This window comes from Cheilinus undulatus, linkage group 4 (assembly GCF_018320785.1).
Source record: "Cheilinus undulatus linkage group 4, ASM1832078v1, whole genome shotgun sequence".
NCBI lineage: Eukaryota > Metazoa > Chordata > Actinopteri > Labriformes > Labridae > Cheilinus > Cheilinus undulatus.
In genome coordinates this window covers 55,081,252-55,097,596 of record NC_054868.1, presented here as the reverse complement: position 1 = coordinate 55,097,596, position 16,345 = coordinate 55,081,252, and the positions used below count along the sequence as shown (strand labels likewise).

General features: G+C 42.5%; 1 protein-coding gene across 1 annotated transcript in view; it reads left to right on the top strand.

The window, feature by feature from the left end:
- Positions 1 to 820: 820 nt before the first annotated feature.
- gpr179 (G protein-coupled receptor 179) overlaps positions 821 to 16,345 on the top strand; it is a 34,284-nt gene continuing 18,759 nt past the window's right edge. Inside the window, exons 1-3 of the mRNA XM_041786304.1 lie at positions 821 to 1,740; positions 5,908 to 6,016; positions 13,824 to 13,917. Of these exons, the coding sequence (XP_041642238.1) occupies positions 821 to 1,740; positions 5,908 to 6,016; positions 13,824 to 13,917 (1,123 nt within the window). The remainder of the gene's footprint in view (positions 1,741 to 5,907; positions 6,017 to 13,823; positions 13,918 to 16,345) is intronic.

Sequence of the window (16,345 nt, the reverse complement as noted above, 5' to 3'; positions counted from 1 at the left end):
ACTTCTCTCTCTTCATCCCTCCATCTCTACGACACTCTTCCTCCTCCTCCTCTTCCTGCTCTCCTCCTCCCTCCTACCACGGGATTCCCCCAACTTTGAGGCATCCCCCCGCCTCCTCCTCCTCCTCCTCCTCCCTTGCTGCGTTTGCTTTGCGACTTTTCGCGGCGGACAGAGCGGCAGCGCAGGCGGGAGGCACAGCAGAGACTGCAGAGATGCGGAGACTGGTCCTGACGCGTTTCCCATGCCGAGGACGCCGAGCTTTTGTACCGTCTTCATGCCACAGTTGGAGTGAAGGTTGGAGCACGGTTGTGCGTGTTGGTGGAGCGCACAGACGGAGCTGCGAGCGCTGCAGAGACACCTGCTGCTGCTGCAACATGAGGAAAGTCCAGAGCTCTGCAAACATGTGACTAGGGCTGGGCAGCGGATCCAGATCTCAGCATTTATAGATGCATTTTCAAATGAGACGTAGGGTAAGAAATTACTGTTTTTATCAGTATAGGTAAGGCCGTCCACATTTCTCCTTCTTATTTAAGGAGTTTGATTTGTTTTCGCGTCATTTTTTAATGCACATGTTGACACGGTGCAGCCAGCTGTCAGTAAAAGTGCCTGTGAGCTATTTGGATCTGACTTTGGTTTCCTACCTCTACAGATATAAATATCCACATTAACATCAAGAATCACCATTCAGCTAAAAACGATAAAAACATAATTTATGGTCCATATTGCCCAGCCCTACAACTTCTTTTTTTAGTCTTCAGGGGTCACTGAGGGGTCAAAAAGAGACGCTCCTATACTTTTTCTTCCTCTGAGGTTTTTGACGATGGGTCCTGTGCAGTTTCTTCTCCTTCTCCTACTCCCTCCCCTCCTTGAGGCCCAAGTGACCCCGGACTTCCTGTCAGGAGTCACCCAGGAGCCGGACAACAGCACTGATTCTGTATCGAACAGTACCAGACCTTCAGACACCCCACCAACCTCCTTCAGACCACCACCGCCCTACGAGTCTGCGGCGACATCTTCAGTGGCGCCCACAGAACCAGAGGACGACTGGTCCCCCGCAGAGACCTTCATGTACACAGGAGACCCTGCCACTCTGGAGGGGGGGCGCTGCTCACGCCCATACAGTACCCCACCACAGACGGGGTCCCTGCCTGGCAGCTTCAGCGCCCCCCTGAGGCCAGCTCTGAACGCGCTGGCCAACACCGCCAACTTCCTGAACATGATTTTCCAGGCAAGCGACCTGCGGGAGAGCACGGTGCAGGAGGACATGGAGTGGTACCACGCTCTGGTCCGGGCCCTCCTGGAGGCTGACCTGCTCATCCAGCGGGCCCTGCTCACCTTTGACGCTGACCCACTGGCGGCCGTGCCACAACTGGTGCTCCGCGCCTCCAGAAACCCCACAGCAAAGATCCAGACCATCATCCTGCAGGATTTATCCAAAGCCTGGGAGAGCCTGCACCCGCCCGCCCCTGCCCCCAGCGACAGCTGGTTCAGGAGCTTTAAATTCCCAGAGTCCAAACAGCCAACAGCAGCGCTGTCGAAGCGCCTGCTCCTAAACGACCTCAGCACACTCGACACGCCCAAGTGGAGGCAGGGCGACAGCTACGTGACCAATCGCAGTGGGGTTCGCTGGGCCAGCGCCCCCTTTCTGGACTGTAAAGAAGGACGCTTTGTGCCCAGGTGGCTGCTCACCCTGTCCGCACCGTTCTATGGGCTCAAACCCGACCTCACCCCAGAGTTCAGGTAAGGACACCAAACATGAGAACCCAAACGCACTAACTCAACTACTGCAGGGACGGTCAACTACATCTGTACAAGGACCAGACTCTTTAGAGACGCACTGAGGGGGCGGGACCATCAAATAGACTAAAATAAGATCGATGTATGGTCTAAACCACACATCATTACATCAGGAGTTGTATCTTTTTTTAATGTCATTTTTATTTTTAGGCAGTAATAGTCAGATAAATCTGCCAACACAGCAGCCAACCACTGAGACACCACAGCTACATATCTATGGGGCTGTCAGGTCATCTCAGGGTACCTAAACTTAGTACAGCGAGTAAATAAATGAGTGTTTAGTAGATTATTTCTGTGTTGTAACAATGCTTCTTGTCAGTAAACCTTATACCATTAGAAAGCCGGCTTATTTCTCTTTTAAATGAAGCCACAGTTTTAAGGACTACGCCTTAGTGGGATGAGCAGCAGAGCAAAAAAGAGCCTCAGTAGAAGAACCATATAGCCTGGCTCCTCCTCCTCATGCTGGTCACCAGCAGAGAAGATTTGGGTCATTTTTCATGGGCACATCCTCAGCTCTGCTGCTCATCCCACAAATGGATGATCCTTATAAATGTAGCTCCATTTAAAAGGAAATAAACAGGCGCTACTACGGGATATCACGATTTATTGACAAGAAGAATTGTTACACCACAGAAATAATCCAACAAACACTAATTTACTTATTTTTGTGCTTTGCTTTAATAGGAAATCTAACAGTAAATGTATTTATTTCCATGCAACATTCAGTCTAACCAGTAACATTAGCGACATGGTTTCATACATGATTTGTGTTGAATGCAGAATAAAAGTGTGACAACATAAAGAAAAAGGCCATGGTATTTTTTATTACAGTATAATTACGGGCAATGGATTGAAGTTAATCACATAGACTTGCTGTCCATTTTAAACATTTTCATTTACCACTTTTAATCCAAGTGCCACTTTTTAAAACCCTTTCACTACTTTTTCTGCCCATTTTAACATTTCAACCCATTTTTGCAACTTTCTGCCCATTTTGTGTTACTATAACCTCATTTTTTGCCACTTCTTAAAACATTTTGACTTCTTTTTCTGCTTGTTTTTGCTACTTTAAACCTATTTTTTTGCAATTTGTAATATTATTTTACCACCTTTGTGCCCACTGTGCCACTTTTAAAACCATTTGGCCACATTCAAAACCACTTACACCACTTTTTCTGCAAGTTTTGGCCCATTTTAAACAATTTCTGCCATCCTTAAGCCATTTCCCCACTTTTAAAACCTTTTCCACTCCCCTTTCTGTCCTGTTGACATTTTTGACCCATCTTTGCCAATTAAATACATTTTTGCCACCTTTGACTAATTTTTTGCCCTTTTTAAACCCATTTCACTACTCTTTTAATCCATTTTTGCCTCTTTCTGCTTACTTTATGCTACTTTTATCTCACTTTCTTAATCCCATTTCACCACCTTTATGCAACATGCCATTTTTCAAACCCTTTCCATCACTTTTCCTGCCTGTTTTACCTCTTTTAGCCCATTTTGCCACTTCTGCATATTCTGTGCTGATGTAAACACTTTTAAATTAATGTTAACCCATTTTAGCCACTTGAAACACATTTTTGAGACTTTTTACTCATGCGAATTCTGTTTTGAGAAAATGTTGTTTACATTTGAAGAAGGCCATATGCTATGGCATTGATAATCCTAATGCATTCATAGGAGTGGTTATTATTCAGGTGAAATAAATATGGATATCACCGTTTAACTTTACAATGGAGCTTGACTTTGCTGGCCTCCATGGGTCCCAGAAAGCTCTCACCTTTATCCCCCCTTATGGGTGGCCTTGCTCCTCATCATCACGTTCAGCTCTTCACCCTCAGGCACGTAAACATCAGCTCTGGAGGACTACGGGAAGAGACTGTGGTCAAACTTTGTGAAATGATTAATCCATGTTATTATTTTTCAGCGTTAAGGTTTCAAGATTCATCTTGAGTGTTAAAGTATTTACAGTCATGGACAAAAGTATTGGCACCCCTGGAATTTTTACACCATTACTGTTACACCATTTCTCCCAGAAATCGTTGCCATTACAAATGTTTTTGGTATACACATGTTTATTTCATTTATGTGCATTGGAACAACACAAAAAAATCAAAGACAAAATTGACATAATTTTACACAAAAATCAAAAAACCGGCCGTACAAAATTATTGGCACCCTCAACATAATATTTGGTTTCACATCCTTGGAAAAAAAAAACAACAACTGAAACCAGTCTCTTCCTCTAACCATCAACAAGCTTCTTACACCTCTCAGCTGGAATTTTGGACCACTCTTCCCAAACTGCTCCAGGTCTCTCAGATTTGAAGGGTGCTTCTTCAACAGCAGCTCTGAGATCTCTCCATAGGTGTTCAATGGGATTTAGATCCGGACTCATTGCTGGCTACTTCAGAACTCTCTAGCTTTGTCTCCAACCATTTCTTGGTGCTTTCTGAGGTATGTTTGGGGTCACTGTCCTGCTGGAACACCCATGACCTCTGACCCAGACCCAGCTTTCTGACACTAGGCCCTACATTGCGGCCCAAAATCTCTTGATAGTCTATATTTCATGAAGGCACCCAGTGCCAGAGGCAGCAAAACAACCACAAAACATCCTTGAAGCTCCACCATGTGTGACTGTAGGTACTGTGTTCTTTTCTTTGTAGGCCTCATTCTGTTTTCTGTAAACAGTAGAATGATGTGCTTTTCCAAAAAGCTCTACCTTAATCTCATCTGTCCACAAAATGTTCTCCCAGAAGGATTGAGGCTTACTCAGGTACATTTTTGCAACCTTCAGTCTGGCTTTTTTCTGTCTCTTTGTCAGCAGTGGGGTTCTCCTGGGTCTCCTGCCATAGCGCTTCATCTCATTCAGATGACCACATATGGTCCCAGCTGACACTTTTGCACCCTGAGTCTGCAGGACAGCCTGAATCTGTGTGGAAGTTGACTGAGGATGTTTATCCACCATTCCAACTATCCTGCGTTGCATTCTTTTGTCAGTTTTTCTCTTCTGTCCACATCCAGAGAGATTAGCCACAGCTCCATGGTTATAAACTTCTTGATTATATTACACACAGTGGACAAAGGAATTTCAGGATCTCTGGAGATGGTCTTTAACCTTGAGATTGTTCATATTTTTACACAATTTTGCTTCTTAAGTCCTTAGACAATTTTGGGCTCTTCTTTCTCTTCTCCATGCTTGGTGTGACACACACAGGCACACAACACAAAGGTTGAGTCAACTTTTAGACATTCTAACTGGCTCCAGGTGTGATTTCTAGATTGCCAGCACCTGTTACTGCCACAGGTGAGTTTAAATGAGCATCACATGCTGGAAATAAAATGATTTACCCACAGGTTTAAAAGAGGGACAATCATTTTGTGTAAAATTATTTCAATTTTGTCTTTTTTCTTCTATTCTTTTGTGTTGCTCCAATGCACATGAATGAAATAAACACATGTATACCAAAACATTTGTAATTGCAACAATTTCTGGGAGAAATGGTGTATTTTCTGGGAAATTACCAGGGGTGCCAATACTTTCGTCCATGACCATGTTCTTGGTGTGGAGAAAACATGGTCGGGTTAGGCTCTCTAAAGTGACTTCAGGTGGAAGACCATAAGGTGCCCTCACTGAAGCCCTCTCAGTGGAAGAAATCTGATTTCTGTCCCTGCCCTGACCCAGCCCCTTTAAATACTGCATATTTCACTTTTCCAGTTTTAGCTGCCTCAGTAGAGGGGTTCTTCTCCAAACTGGTTAAATCAACGGCCTCAAAGTTAATTCCTGTCTGTCATATTACAGAGGTATAGTTGGTGTTATCACATAATAAAACATGATTAATCTGAACAAGGATTTCTAACTATTGTGCCCTGAGTGTGGGACAGTTCTTTATACACTGGTGCCCACCACAGAGACCTGTGCTCGTCTCCTGTCCCTCAGACATCCTGAGTCCACCGCTGACTGCCACTTTACAGTAATACAACACCAAACATCATGCCATGGCGTTATCAGATTCTTCCAGAATGTCCGCTGGTATTTCACACACATACCTGCCTTGGTTAACCCTTCATGCGTCTGTGTTTTTGTTGTTGTTTGTGTTTCTCTGTCAGAGGTGTGATCCGTGTGGATGTCGACATTCAGGACATTGACTTGGACCAGTGTACCACTGGAGACAGCTGGTTCGCAGACACTCACCAGTGCAACCGCACCACCATGGAGGTAAAGAGATTTATAGGAGATGCCCTTTATTTTTAGTCTCTGTTGGTCCAAACAACCAAGGAACAGAAAAATCACTGCAGGCAGAATTTACACTGAAATGTCTACGATAATTAAAAAAAGGTTGAACGATATTCTAAATGAGATCTGGCATTACCTCAAATAACTCCAACATTTTCAAAGATGAGAAATTCTTAATTTGTAAAGTTGTAAGAGGACAAAGTCACTGTGGCAGACGTAATGTTTACGGCTGTTGAGTCAAAGACGCCTTCATAATGAAGCATCAACTGTTATAGGAAGCTGCTGTCCTGTTGCTGTACCTCCTCATGTTTTTTGCTGCTGGCTTTTGATTGACCATGGTTGCACATTCTCTCGCCCATGAATCCACTGACCGAGATATTTTTTTCATTTCATTTCATGAAAAATAGCTTATTTTCTCAAAAAAGTAGGGACAGGGCAACAAAAGGCTGGAAAAGTAAGTGGTACTAATGAAAACAGCAGGAGCATTTTACAACTAATACTAATGAGGTTAATTATCAACATGTCATGACTGAGTATAAAAGGAACATTTTAGAGACGCAGGGTCTCTCAGAAGTAAAGATGGGCAGAGAACCATCAATCTGCATCAACTGCATCTAGAATTTTCAGAAAAATGCTCCTCAACACAAAGTCTTGAAGATTTGAATCTCCCTCCATCTACAGTCCATAATATCATCAACAGATTCAGAGAATGTGGAGAAATCTCTGAGAGCAAGGCTGAAGGGGCCCTCAGGGGCCACTGCATTAAAAACAGGCATGATTCTGTAGTGAAATCACTGCATGGGCTCAGGAACATTCCAGAAATCATTGTCTGTAAACACAGTTGGCCATGCCATCCACCAATGACAGTTAAATCTGGATCATTGAGAGAAGAAGCCATATGTGAACAGGATCCAGAAACACCATGGTCCGTCTTCTCTGGACCAAAGCTCATTTAACATGGACTGAGGAAACATGGAAAACTGTTCTGTGGCCAGAGGAAACATGGAAAACTGTTCTTCGGCCAGAGGAAACATGGAAAACTGTTCTGTGGCCAGAGGAAACCACAGACACCGTGTCCTGTGGACTAAAGATGAGAGGGAGCATCCAGCTTGTTCTCCTGGCTCAGGTCTAAAGCCTGCATCTCTGATGGTATGGGGTTGCATTAGTGCCTATGGCGTGGGCAGCTCTAACATCTGGAAAGGAACTATCAATGCTGGAAAGTAGAGAGAGCTTTTAGAGACACATATCGTTAGTCTCATAGCATATTTCCTAAGTTATATTTTAAGGCTTCAGAAAAAGAAAACACATATTTTGGCAAACACAAAGGATTTTTTTTTTATTACCTCCACCAAGGAGGTTATGTGATCGGGTGGGTTTGTTCATTTGTTCGTTGGTTAGTTTGTTTGTTTGTTAGCAACATAACTGAAAAAGTTGTGGATGGATTTTGATGAAATTTTCAGGAAATGGCAGAAATGGCATAAAGAAGATTAGATTTTGGGAGTGATTTGGATCACTGTCTGGATCCAGGAATTTTTTAAAGGATTCTGTACTATTGGGAGATAGGGCTAATGGCGGAGGTCTGCGCTGTTACTACTTTACACCAGGAGATGGCGGACATGAGTAACTTCAATCCCAGCAGCATTTTGGGTGTGTTTATATTCAAAGTTTTGGAGTTTATAGAGTTTGAAAGACGCACACCCGGTCGAGGAGACGAGTCGGAGCGTAACAGAGAGCAAGACAGCGAATTGTAGCGAGAATACTCACAATGCTGGGAGGAATAGAAGAATATTCGCCTCTGTCATGACTTCCAGTCGTCCAGAGAGACCATGGGTGCATCTGTTGGTACCCGTAGTGAAGCCAATGCTTTGCCTCACCGTGTTCCACCCCACTAGGAAGGGAGGGAGTAATCGGTGAATGCCGTGATGGGGGGTACATGGGTCCAGGAATTATTAAAAGATCCTTCAGTATTGGGAGATAGGGCTAATGGCGGAGGTCTGTGCTCTCTGAGTGCTTTTCTAGTTTATACTGTAACAGTTCTACCCGATGTGTACAAGTTTCTTTAAAAAAGATAAGCCACAACAAGGACTACATAACAAATAAAAGTCTTAAAAGATAATAAGGATAATAATCAATAGATGACTTAGGCTTATAGTGATTATTGACTGTAACAAGCATTCTGATTGGCTGAGGATATAGGCAATAAGGCACAATGAAAGAGCAGCATTAGGAGAGTAGTTAGGCAGAAATTACACTATGGCCAAAAATGACCTGGGCAGTTATGCTAAGAGGCTAACGATATGCTCCATCCAGACAACGTATCTGTCAGGGAAGGCCTGGACTATTTCAGCAAGACCATGCTAAACCACATACCACATCCATCACAACAGCATGGCTTCACAGGAGAAGAGTCCAGGTCCTGAACTGGTCTGCTTGCAGTCCAGACCTTTCACTGATAGAAAACATTTGGAGCATCAGAAAAAATCCAGAAAAATCAGAAAGAAGACCCAGGACTGTTGAGCAGCTAGAACTCTACATCAGACAAGAATGGGACAACACTCCTCTCCCATCAGCTTGTCTCCTCACTTCCCAGACGTTTACAGACTGCTGTTAAAGAGGGGATGCTACACAGTGGTAAACATGGCCTGTCCATGTGTTGCTGTCATCAAATTCAGAATGAGCTAAAATTTTCATGAAATGGTAAAATGTCTCAGTTTAATTCAAGAAAAGTTTGTTTAAAGAGGTAAACTGATGTTTGAATTTTAAGAGTCAGGGTTAAGTCTTCATTTATTGGGTATCACAGATGTTGAGTTTAGAAGAAGAGGGTCTTGGAGAGGTGTGATGGTTGGACCTTGGACTGTGACCTTACGGTACATGCTGTTCTCTACCTTAGATTAACCAGCCATCAGGACATCCCCATTTTGCCAAAGACTAAATCACCTCCAGTCTCATCTGCTAATGATGCAGATCAAACAGTGATTATCTGAGCTGACTGGGCTCTGATGTGAAGCTCAACACACAAACTTTAATAAAATACACAGAAACAGTCCGAAAGTCCGTTTACACCTCACTGCTGTGTAGAAGAGTAGTGTGAGCCCTGGAGTAAGGAAGGTCTGGTTTACTTCATTTTACCAAAGTCTGCATGGCTGTTCACTCTTATTCATGGACGAACTGGTCAGATATTGGAGGTCAAAGGTCAGTGATAAAGGTCATCACATCAGGTCTAACAGCACGCAACATTATGTCGCATTGCACAGCATTGCATGCTTGCTGTACACACTCCATGGATCTGTTAGGGCAGGTGTTTTCAAAGTGTGAGAGTGAGCCTCCCCTAAGAGAACATTTGTTCGTTTGGTGGACCCCCAACCCCAGAAAGATTCAGTTTAACCATATTTTCAAAAATGTATGTCTAATTTTAAACATTTTGAATATTTTTATATGTTTGATATTTTGGTCTGCAAAAGTTCGTTAACATCCGTCTTTGCCAGGTAATCAGTTATTTGGTTTCAGTAATGGATTTACTGCCAATGCTACCTGATTATTCTGCTCTACACCGGTGATTCTCAACATGTGGCTCATTTGTGATGATTTGTGGCTCTTTAATGTCTTCATTTGAAATATTATTCCCCTACAAAACCTTACATAAAGGGACACTTAGACCCCAGGAATTATCAATTGAAAGTCACATTAATTAGTTTGTTTCCCACACTTATACAGTTGGCTTTGTCAACATTTAAATTCGTCTGTATATTTCCATTGCCCTTATTTGCAATTTTTTGCACTTTTAATCCATTTTACTGTATTAAGCCCACTTTAGTCACTTCTTTTAGCAACTTTTGGCCCATTTTTACCCAGTTTTTGACTCTCTTTCCCTGCTTTTTGCTATTTGAATTTCTCACATTTTTGCCACTTTTCACCCATTCAAGCTGCCTTTTGCCATTAAATGCTATTTTTTGTCATGTTTCTACCACTTTTTGACAATTTTTGCTACCTGTTACTAATTTGTCCGTTCTCAAACAAGTTTTGCCCCTTTCTGCCCTTTATTGCCACTTTTTCTACCCCACTTTTGGTACTTTTCACCAAATAGTTGGAATATTATGCTGATTTTGCCCCATTTTCACCATTTTTTGCTGCTTTTTGACCATTTTGCCCCCTGTAACTTATTTTTATGTATTGCCACTTTAACCCATATTTGCCACTTTTCAGCACTTTCGTTGTGGCTCTTGCAGATGTTTTTTTCAACAATTTGGCCCTTTGGTTGAGCGGGGTTGAGTAATGCTGCTCTACGCTATTATTTAGTGGGAACTGTAAGTTTTCATCTCTACATTTGATGCAGACCATGCTCCACCTTCAGCCTGTCTTGGCACTTGTTTTTGATCAGTGACCGAAATTCCTTTCACTTCCTGTTAAAAATTCCCCTAGTTTGGTCACTAGACTTCTTGCTCAGTCTTAAGAAGACCCCAAGGTTTACACAGCCTCATGCTTTCATTGGCTTATACATCTTTGCAAATTAAACCCTGTGACTCGAGCACCATCGGGATCAATGCAGGAAAATCCTAACTTGAATATCTGATTCTATGATATAGTCCTTAAAATATCTACAAATCTATTCATTTTGCTCCATGCAAAGCAGAAGTTAGCAAAGCAAATCACCTTGTTTTCTGGTTTATGGTTCTACGCCTCCCCTGAAGTTCTGTGGCAACCCCCAGGAAAGGCCTGTCTCACACTTTGAAAACCACTGTGTTAAGGCATTTGATTTGCTGTTCCGTGGATTTCTTTTTCTCCCACAGACCAACCTGCCCCAGCTACAAGCTAGCCAGTGGCATACACAGACTTTTTCAAGGGCAGGGGCGAAAAGAAAAAAAGGGCACCTACAGCGTGTTCTCGTCACTAAAGATGGCACTAAGTTTGGCGTGTTTTTGAGGGCACTTTAGACATGTTGATATGTTCTACAAATGGCACATTATAGAGCCTTAAAGCAGACTAACTAGACAGACTACTCAAGTTAGTTTGTAGTTAGGATCAGCATCCACATGAACTGTGTAGATTCAACGTTGGACTGTAGAGAACACACAGAAATAAATAAATAAATCCCTAGGGGGTCTGGGGGTCTTCCACCAGAACATTTTCAATGAAGTGGATGCCATTTCCTGTATTCTAGTGCATTTTAACACCATATTAGCACCAGATAATCCAAACTGGTTCTGTCAGATATAGTTCTAGCTCAATATGGATCAAAAAAGGGCCCAACATAAGTCATTGCAACAGTAATGTTTCATACTATTTCTTGGTCCTAATGGTCTTCTGGAGTTTAGTGTGTTTTCTTCACCCAAGAGGGCAGTTTAGTGTGTTTTGCCAACAAGGAGGGCACTTAAGCATGTGTTTTGGCTCTCAAAAGGGCACTTAAGCATGTGTTTTGGCTCCCAAAAGGGCACTTTAGCATGTGTTTTGGCTCTCAAAAGGGCACTTTAGCATGTGTTTTGGCTCTCAAAAGGGCACTTAAGCATGTGTTTTGGCTCTCAAAAGGGCACTTTAGCATGTGTTTTGGCTCTCAAAAGGGCACTTTAGCACGTGTTTTGGCTCCCAAGAGGGCACTTAAGCATGTGTTTTGGCTCTCAAAAGGGCACTTTAGCATGTGTTTGGCTCTCAAAGCTAGCACTTTACATGTTTTTTAGCTCTGTTTGTGGGTCCCTGTGCTTGGTGGTGGTTGTTCTGTTTTCAGTTGATCACTTCCATTTTCACACGGCTGGAGGAGAGCGTGTGCATAAGGGGCTTTTATTGGACGACATGACTGCTCTCTCTTAGTTTCTATGCCTCATTTCTATGTTCACTCGTTTGACACTTCAGTCTTGTCTCAGCTCCACTCTCCCTTTTCCCCGCTGCCCGTCTGTATGACCCGATCCTCCACCTCTCATCTCAGCCATCTATTTAAAGATGGTTGCTCTGGGTGGCGGGCAGGAGGATGATCTGATGGATTATGTTGATAATCCCGGCCCTGCTGACATACTTCCCCTTCAAGCACAGAGGTCTGAAACACAAGAGAACAGTCCTGAAATCCCCAAATCCACGTGGTACTGTTTGTCCTACCTGGCACAGAGGATTCAAACTCTCTGATTGGACAGAGGAGGCACCAGGTCACCAGATAGTGAGGAACTATGGGCGACGCTGCCCTGAACACACTGATGAGTGTTGGGGTGACTGGTTTGTCATGAGGGAGAACATGAGCGTGGTTCATGAAAGTGATACCAGGTTCTCAGCCCATTCTTCTTTGGCCAATCTCTTCAGCTTCTCCAGATCTGATGGTCTTCAGGGATGGACCTTGGTCTTCAATGGAAAGACCAAGGTTTTCAATGGGGTTCCAGTCAGGGCTTTGACCAGCCCAGTCACTAAGGTTTGCTTTGGTCTTCTGGAGGTAGTTCTTCACCAGGAGCGATGGATGTTTTGGGTTGTTGTGTTGAAGACAAAGAGATGACCAAGACCCAGTTTGAGGGTTTCTTTCTAAATCTTCACACATCCTTCTTTCTTCATGGTTCCGTCCACCTTCTACCAGATTCCCATTTCCAGACTCCCTGAAGCAGTAGGGACGGTTCTTTGGGTTGTACTCCTTTAGCTTCTTCCTGGTAGATCTAAAGGGTGTCATCATTTAGACCCTGGTAGTTCTATAGGGGGGGTCATCATTTAGACCCTGGTTGGTGCTGCATCACTCCACGTCCATGGCCAATGAGAGGGAGACTTCAGTTTGTGTCTCACGGTTAGCTCTGGTCTACAGTTGTTGGTTTCTTTAATAACAGCTGTGATAATGTTGGCGCCGGCGCTCCGTCTGAATTCCGTTTCACCATGACTTCAGCACCAAGGTTAGACGTGACCATGAGGAGAATTAAGTGGTCGCTCAGTGTAATCCATATCACATTAATGTTGAGCGTGTAGCATTAAAGCTGCTGATAGTGGGGGGTGGGGGGTTCTGTATACCTATGAGAGGCCTGTCTGTGGATGCGTGCTCACTTCAGAGTGGGATTTCTCTAGAAAAGGATAATGCTCTCAGTCCAGGCATTATGTGTCCATTTAGCTTTCAGCTTAGATTAACACACACACCGACTGTGTGTCAGCGTGTGTGTCCTGATGTGCTAAAGTGAAGCTAGCTTGAGAGTGAGAGAGGCTAACGTGACCCCTCGTTTTAACCTTTTTTCATTGAGGAAGTGAAGCAGCAGCAGAGCGGCTCCTGTTCTCACACTTTCACATTAGTGTTCATCTTTATTAGGAGCTCCATCACTGGGCGTTACCTTGGAAACAGCTTTCTTTCCTGGAGTAAATATTTATAGAATTTATTTTATTACATCATATCATTATTCAGGTTCTTTTGGGGCCTTTTATGCCTGTTTTGTAGAGATATAACCATGGAAAGAGACCGATTTGATCAACAACCTCTCAGGGCATGCAGACATAACCACTGAGCCATCAGTTCCCCGTAAATATTCAAATAAAACAGAAATTATCAGTAGGGGTGTGCATCTCTCCTTTACAGTCTGATCTGAATCTGGACAAACAGGCCAAGATATAATCAAAGATGTCCCACATAAACAGACTGAGTCAGCATTTTTCCATCTCAAACCAGATTCAAATTTCAGTCTACATTAAGATCTGGATTGAACGTTAAATTTCAGTCAAAATTTCACTGCTTTGATTACAGACTAAGACCACCTACTAACTACAATGTCCAGGTCTAATCTCATATAACAATAAGACCACAGTAAATCCTAAATTAGAGTCAGAGTGATCTTTGTGTTTCTTGCAGTGTGTACCCGTTCCTGGTCGGGGTTTTCGTCTGGGCCAGTACTGCTGCAGATGCAAAGAAGGATACTTCAACCCGGACATCGTCCCTCCAGACCGAGGTAAGTTAATGATTGACCACCCCGGTAGACTTCTGATGTGTTGTAAAGAAACTGGGGAAAACTACACACTCTAAGCCAGTGCTACTCAACCTGTGGCTCTGAGCCACATGTGGCTCTTCTGTGATGATTTGTGGCTCTTTATGTCTTCATTTGAAATATTATTCACCAGAAAACCTTAAAAAAGGGAAACTTTGACCTCAAAATGATCCATTAATCATAACATTAACCAGTTTGTCACCCACACTGATACAGTAAGTTTTAATGGTCATTATTGTCAACATCTATTTTTTTCTCTATCCATTGCCCTTATTTGCATTTTTTGTCCCTTTTTTTCAAAACATTTTTTTGCCATATTCAATCCATTTCTGAAGCTCTTAGCCCATGTTTACCACAACTTTTCTATCATTATTGCCATGTTTATCCCATTTTTCATCAGTTTCAGACGCTTTTATCCTGCTTCTTTGCAATTTTAGCTGCCTTTTGCTATTAAATGCACCTTTTTTCTCACTTTTCCATCTTTTCACAGCATTTTAGCCACTTTTTACTCATTTTTTACAGCTTTTTGACCACCTGTAACTCAATAATTTGACTTGCACCCATTTTGCCACTTTCACCTAGTTTTCTCCGTTGTATGCCTATGTGCCCCTTTATCCTTCATTTTTGCCCCTTTTTTACATTGTTTTGCCACTTTTAATTAATTTTTGCTGCTCTGAGCCCATTTTCACCACGTCCTGTAGCAACTTTTCCATCATCAGTGCCATTTTTATCCCATTTTTCATCAGTTTCAGACTCTTTTATCCTGCTTCTTTGCATTTTTTCGCCCTTTTTAGCTGCCTTGTGCTATGAATTGCACATTTTTTCCTCTTTCCATCTTTTTTTTGCCCACTTCAGTCACTTTTCATTCATTTTTTTAGTTTTTTTGACCGCCTGTAACTCAATTTTTGTGACTTTGCACCCATTTTTGCCACTTTCACCTAGTTTTCTCCGTTGTATGCCTATGTGCCCCTTTATCCTTCATTTTTGCCCCTTTTTTTACATTTTTTTGCCACTTTAAATCAATTTTTGCTGCTCTTAGCCCATTTTACCACTTCTTGTAGCAACTTTTCCATCATTATTGCCACTTTTTTTCCCATTTTTCATCAGTTTCAGCCACTTTTATCCTGCTTGTTTGCAATTTTTCACAGATTTTAGCTGCCTTTTGCTATTTAAAGCACATTTTTTTCCCCATTTTTCCACCTTTTAACAGCTTTTTTGCCCATTTTAGTTGCTTTTTACTAATTTTTCACAGCTTTTGAACCACCTCTAACTCAATTTTTTGACTATGCGCCCATTTTTGCCACTTTTCACACAATTTTCTCCATTGTATGCCTATTTGCCCCAATTCCCCTCATTTTTGCCACTTTTTGGCCGTTTTTTGACCATTTTTGCCACCTTTCTCTTATTTTCATTGCAACTTTCACCCATTTTCACCACTTTTTACCATTTAGATTGTGGCTCTTGCACAGGCATTTTTTCAACCATTTGGCTCTTTGGTTGAGTAACATTGCTCTAAGCATTAATAAAGCATTAGTAAATACTTACATACCCATCATCTATGTCGGCCTTGTATATAATTTATCTATCTTTCATAAATACAGATATAAATGCTTCATTGATGCATTAGTAAAGCATATCCTTCATAACCTTTCCCTTACCTAGAGGGCTGCATTAGGAGTAGGATCACAGGATCCAATGACAATCTCATAGAAGAGGATGGATTTAACGTAGCTGTGGGTAGGAGAGTCCCTGATGGTGCTGGAAAGCTAGTGCTAACTATGATGATGTTAAAGACCCTGTTAAGTAAAATCCAAAATTTCTATCTTAACACTCTAAAAATGTTGGAATCTGGTTGCTGTAAACATGTGAAAACACTGAGATCAACATGTGACTGAATTTTGGATTTAGACCTTTAGAAAGTTTTCCACCTCTGTTCTGGTTTGGTTTGATGTGGGTGGGGCCAATATGTGGACTCATGATGTCACGAGCCCACAGTGGGGAATGACCCCGCCCCTCTGACACTACAAAAAATCACAGAGCAGTTCATCTCAGTCCACTCTGTTGTTAGCTGATGTCTCTGCCTTTATTGAAAGTTAACCGTCAGTAAAATACTGATTTTTTGTTCATTGTGAGGTAAATTTACAAAATCTATCAGCCACAGTGGTCTGTGGATCATTTAAAGCCTCATAACAGAGATTTGAGATAGAAAACAGACTTTACCTCTTCTTCTAAGGTCAATTAAAGGTCAAGAGGCAGGCTAATGGCATGAGTGCTCTCCTCAGTTTACACTGTCGCATTCGTTTTATTGGAGAGGATCATTTTTCTCCTAAGTGGGCGTGGCTTCCACTCATCCAGCAGACACACCCACACGATCCTGGAGCAGATTTTA